At 41.1% G+C, this 6,000-nt stretch overlaps 1 protein-coding gene across 1 annotated transcript in view; it reads right to left on the bottom strand.

The window, feature by feature from the left end:
• Positions 1-6,000, bottom strand: part of LCBK1 (long-chain base (LCB) kinase 1) — a 129,257-nt gene that overhangs the window by 13,406 nt on the left and 109,851 nt on the right. The window contains exon 7 of the mRNA XM_087391379.1: positions 4,117-4,216. Within this exon, the coding sequence (XP_087247505.1) occupies positions 4,117-4,216 (100 nt within the window). The remainder of the gene's footprint in view (positions 1-4,116; positions 4,217-6,000) is intronic.

The raw sequence follows: 6,000 nt of genomic DNA, 5'->3' as shown, positions 1-6,000 counted from the left end.
TTTCTTCTTTGACTTATCTGCTGTATTTTTAGATGCATGGGAGGAATTGCAGCTGCTATGCGCAGATTTTGGCTTGCCCATAGGCTTGGAAGCCTTGCCTCTTCCTGTCTACTGCGAAGCAAATGCATAATCAGGAATAATGGCTTGTCTATTAGCTCTACTTTGCTCTTCCTGCAAAAGCAAAGTAACTAGCTGATCAAAAGAATAGTGGTCTGCATTACCCATGGCCACTAATTGAAGGGTTGTAGCAAACCCTTGATATGTATCTGGCAATCCATTAAATGTGGTACTGACAAGCTGTGAATTTGGCACCACCTCATCAATGTTGGCAAGCTGTTCCATGAGGTCCTTGACCTTTGTCACGTATGCATCCATAGAGTCACCTTCATTCATACTGACTTCCTGTAATTGCCTTCTCAAATATGCAACACAAGCTTCATTGTGAATCTGATAGAGAGAAGCCAATTTGTCCCAAGCATCCTTTGCTGTCCTACAAGACCAGATGTGTGGAATAATGATTCTCTTGCATGATAAAGCAATGCATGAATGTGCATTTGCATCTCTTGCATCCCATCTTGACTGTTCTTGAGTTGGAAAAGCAGCAGCAAGAGTGCTAGAGGAAGAAGCATCAAGAGTAGTACCCCCTGCAAAGGGACCAGCAGTAGAGAGGCAACCACTGTAGCATTGGCTGGCCTCAGATCAGCCCCAAAAACAATATTCCAGGCAACCACTGTAGCATTGGCTGGCCTCAGATCAGCCCCAGAAACAATATTCCACAAATGCTTTGCAACAAGAAGATGTGTGGAATAATGATTCTCTTGCATGATAAAGCAATGCATGAATGTGCATTTGCATCTCTTGCATCCCATCTTGACTGTTCTTGAGTTGGAAGAGCAGCAGCAAGAGTGCTAGAGGAAGAAGCATCAGGAGTAGTACCCCCTGCAAAGGGACCAGCAGTAGAGGCAACCACTGTAGCATTGGCTGGCCTCAGATCAGCCCCAAAAACAATATTCCAGGCAACCACTGTAGCATTGGCTGGCCTCAGATCAGCCCCAGAAACAATATTCCACAAATGCTTTGCAACAAAAATATGTTTCATGAGATAAGACCAAATCGGATAGTTGGTGCCATCCAACTTATCATCTTCACGAAAAACTCCAAATAAATCTTGATTGTTCCCAGCCATAGCAAATGTGATACCCTGAAAAAGACCTGAAAACCCAAAAGCCTCAAGGCTATCAATGCAAAAAGCTGGCTGTCCAAAAATAACAGCAAATATCTGCAAATTTCTTACCCAAATCAAAGGGAAAATGCAGATCTGACTCAAATGTGACTGTGGCAAGCAATGTTCACTACAAAAACAGCAAATCTGGCAAAAACCCCAAAATTATTGAGGGCAAATAGGCCAAAAAGAGGGCAAATACAGAAAAGCCCCAAATTTTGCTGAAATTTTTGCAAATGTGACCCAATGTATGAAGATTTGACTCAATGTCCTGCAAAAGTGCCTCAATGTCCTGCAAAAGTGACTCAATGTCCTGCAATATTGACCCAAATGTATAGCCTCAAGGCTTGAAAATGCAAAAGTATGAGTTACTGTCCCAAGCTCAAAAGTATGAGTTACTGCTCAGTTGAAATTTAGCTTCCAACGCAAAAGCCCCAAATTTTTGTTGACCAAATTTCGGATCAAGTACAACTATACGGATGCCAGTACGATAATAAGTACTATGCCGGTACGAAAGCAATACGTTGCTTGTACGGAAGAGTGTACGATATCTGTACGAAACTAAGTACGATAGCTGTACGGAACTGTACGGTAGCCTGGTACGTGCACACGTGGCTGTACGGAGGAGCAGTACAAAATATGCACGATGTACGGATCAGGTACGACGAAAGTACGATGTACGGATGTAGGTGTGTTCCCACGTGGCTGTACTGCGACGCAAATCCTATGTGCAGGCTGTACGGTGTAGGCACGTCAGTCAATACAGACAGTACGACGATGCAAAAACCGATTTGTACGGTGGCGCAAGTATCGTGGCTCTGGTACAAGACAGACAGTACAATGCAAGTACGTAAGTTGTACTACGTAAGTACGACACAAGTACTGATTTGTACGACGCAGGTACAGAACCCAGTACAGACAAGTACAATAGGGAGTCCGGAGGCGGGAAGACAAGTCAAGCCCCGCTCTGATACCACTAAAGGATCGATTAGGAGAGAGAGAGTACAGGTAGCTAAAGAAGTGATGAGTTAGCCGTCATGTCAAGTCTTGGATAAACCAAAAACAAAGGAGTACAAGGTACAAGTACCTAGACCTAGGACTAAGTGTCCTAGGTGTCACATAGGACTAAGTGTCCTATGTGGCCTAAAAGACCCTAACACTATAAGTGTCTTTATTTATGCCTACAAGGCACATACCATGGCCTATAGGGCATCACTAGAACCACCAGAGGATGGCCTACAAATCAAGTTCATTACTGAAAAACACACTTCCACTTACACATACCTCTAACAAGTATCAGAGCTGGCTTTCTTTCCCACGATTTGCTTTATTAGCTTCGCAAAAAAGCTCTAGGTCACATTGAATTTGCCTATGCATGTGATTGTTTGAACATGTGAGTGTCAATTCTGCCTAAATCTCACCATGGTGAACACAAGGACCAAAGTCACCAAGGAGCTCAGAAGGCGATTCCCACACAAAAAAAGTTTGTAGCATAGGTTGACCGAATGTCACCAGTTGAGATTGATGTCGAAGAAAGGAGAGCCAGTTAGAAGAACCATAACAAGAAAACAGCCAAGGAACATGAACCAACTCATGTATTTCAGCTTTTCGCCTGTTTTAAAGCTGATATATAGTCAGATTTGAAGTAATAATTCTCTACCATAGGATAGCCTTGCAATACATTGGAACGATCACTTTGGGACAAAGCCAAAGAGCAGCCAGCCAAGGAGAAAGACCAGCCCGACGGATTTAGTTGAAGAGAAGCATGTGCAGGTGAAACAATATGACAAAAGATCATCTACCCAAAAGAGGTACTTCGATAGAGCTTGGATAACTTTTGCATGGGAGGGCCACAAGGCAGCTGAACCTTCAATCATGATTGTTGCAAAAATTATTTTAACCTTTTCTGTAACCAAATCTAAAAAGCATATTCATCAACAATTCATATCTCCTACGTTTGAAAGAGAGGTGCTTACCAAATGGGACCACTTTAGATACAAAGCGGAAGAACTAGCTGGAGAGTACACCAATAGTTTTTTTAACACACTCTTCAAGGTATATACTCTCTCTTCGAAGAGTCGTGGAGAACAGCCTGAAAATATTTGGATGGATTGTTTCGGAACACTCAAACTGAGGCTAGATGCTTTGATGTAACAGACACCAAGGAATCGAGGATTGAAAAGACAAATATGGAGGTTGGTTTGGTAAGGGTCGAGACACGGTAAGCTACTCTACTCATTATGTTAAGGTTTGAAAGTTGGAAACAGCTACATGGGGATTGTACTTCAATGTGGGCTTCCATCGATGCTAATGGGTCTCCAATGTGGCATTAAGAGAGCAATTATTTCTTTTTTCTTTCACCCTTCTTTCCTGTTTCCCAACACACTCCCATTTCCTTTCAATTTAGCATAAATCTCTCCACGAATCAATCACATATCCAAATTGCCTATGATCATATATATGCACCTTTTCACGAACATTCAAGAAATAAATTTTCAAAAAATAAATTTATAATCCAGCTCAGAATTTGCAAATTTTCATGGCTAAGCCAAGTACACAGATACAGAAGCTCAAAGAATAATTCAAGTCAAAATACATTAGTCACACGATGAATTACATATGCACAAAAATAAAAACGCACAAACATAACAGCAATAACTATACCAAAGAAATGGTACCTTCAAAAAGTCACCAGCAATAAGATAATCTAAAGTTCAAAAGATGCCTACTTATATGCATGCCCACGTGCTTATATCTTTGGATTTTTGGCATGGACACAAATATGCACAGACGTGTATACGCAATACGCATATAATACATCTTTAATGTTCCTTTCTAGAGAGAATATTTCTCTTTTATTACATGGCAGTCCTTTGACAGGAGCGGAAGCGTACCGTCACTCATGAAACCATAGTATGCGACTGTGAGTCCCATGTGTAGATCACCGGTTTTCATCCATTCTACAGCGAAAATATCTGTTGACACCAACTCTCCCTGTGAAGATAAGCGAAGATCAATAATTAATGTTAAAGATGCAAGCAATAAAAGTCAGCAGCAAAGAAAGTATTCAACAAGGTAAGGCAGGCAACAAAAGGCCCACACTAACTGCAGTCCACTTTAAAAGAGCCCACAAACCCAGTATAGATGAAAATGCAGCACAGCTAGTCTAATGCATACCTTCATAAGCCTAGATTTTATCCAATCTACAAATTAGACTTTTATACAATGAACGAAAGAACAATGAGAGAGAGAGAGAGAGAGAGAGAGAGAGAGAGAGAGAGAGGGAAGAAAGGGGTTTAGAGACATGAACAAAGCAAAGAGTAAAGAGACATAAATTTGAAAATAGCTTGGTAGCCAAAGACACTTATGTTCTTATCAGTACCCAAGCATAAGCTGCCATCTAGGTTTTAAAAAACCTGGAATCTCTTGGATGAATCGAGTGCTTATAAAGCTATAAAATCCGAACCCAAACAAAAAAATTTACAGCAACAAAAGAAAGAAGACGGGAAGAAATGAGAGCGAGAGAGAAAGAACCAGTGAAGCCTGGGAGGACACAGATACTCTAGCATCATGTTATTTCATACTTCCAAAAATGGCAATTACAAAACTTTAGGCCTAATCTTATCCCCCTCATAAAACTGTCTCACCAATGCAATAAAGAGATTAGGACCCCACTTACGACAGCACACTTCCTTTTCAAAACAAACAGCATCAGCTAAACCTCCCACCACGCCTAGAGAAAAGGCTACATTAGATCAATGTCGATGTCGATGTGAACAATTGATAAGAAGGAACACCAAGTGAAAATTCCTACATACAGAGTTAGGGGTAACTTAGGGCCCAATACTACTAAAAGACTCTTGTCATTCTCTACACAATAACACCCCAATCAAGCTGAGGATGGCCAGTGTAAATATCTACAGATGGCCGTGTCCACTCTCCAAAGCACACAACCACGCAAATTCCAAAGGTCATCCATGGGAAGATCACATGTGCTAATAATGCTTCATATGCTGTAAAAGGAATTGGAGATGTGCAGCTCACATCCATTTCAAGCCATCCTATCACTCTGACAAATGTTCTTTTTGTGCCTGGAATTGAAGTCAACTTGATTTCAATTTCAGCAATTGCCACTTCAGGTTTCAGAGTTATTTTTTATGGCTACAGATGCCTAGTTTATGATCTTCGTGATGACAATGCCATACTTCTCACTGGCACTTTGCAAAAAGGGCTTTATCACCTTGATCATCACTCAATTGCACTTTCTATTGAAGCACTGGCTATTTCAGATTCACAGCTTGCTGAAACTCATCTTTGGCATGAGAGAATGGGCCATCTCAATTATAGAGCTCTTGCAAAGCTACATTCACAACAGATGGCAAATGATGTACCTCAAACTCACACAGTTTCCAAACATGTGTGTGAGGGTTGTCTTTTGGGGAAGATGCATCGATTTCCTTTTCAAAAGAATTGTCCAAAACTCTCACAAAGGAAATTGCAGCTAGTGCACAATGAGGACAAATGCCATTGGGGGGTACAAGTATTTCATGACTCTCATTGATGATTTCACAAGATATTGCTGGATATATCCTTTAAAAGCCAAATCTGAAGTTTTCTCATGCTTTTAGAGGTGGCTGAATATGATTGAGAATGAATCGGGATGCAAGCTTGTCACCCTCAACACAGATAGGGGGGGAGAGTATATGTCAAAGGAGTTCGATGCATTTCTGTCTTCACAGGGCATTATTCACTCATGTACTACTCCTTACACTCCTCAG

The sequence above is a fragment of the Dipteris shenzhenensis genome, chromosome 20, assembly GCF_047967505.1.
Source record: "Dipteris shenzhenensis isolate YYH24624 ecotype China chromosome 20, Dip_SZ_1.0, whole genome shotgun sequence".
Taxonomy (NCBI): domain Eukaryota; kingdom Viridiplantae; phylum Streptophyta; class Polypodiopsida; order Gleicheniales; family Dipteridaceae; genus Dipteris; species Dipteris shenzhenensis.
Note: the sequence above shows the minus strand (reverse complement) of the source record. Positions and strands in the feature narration are given on the sequence as shown.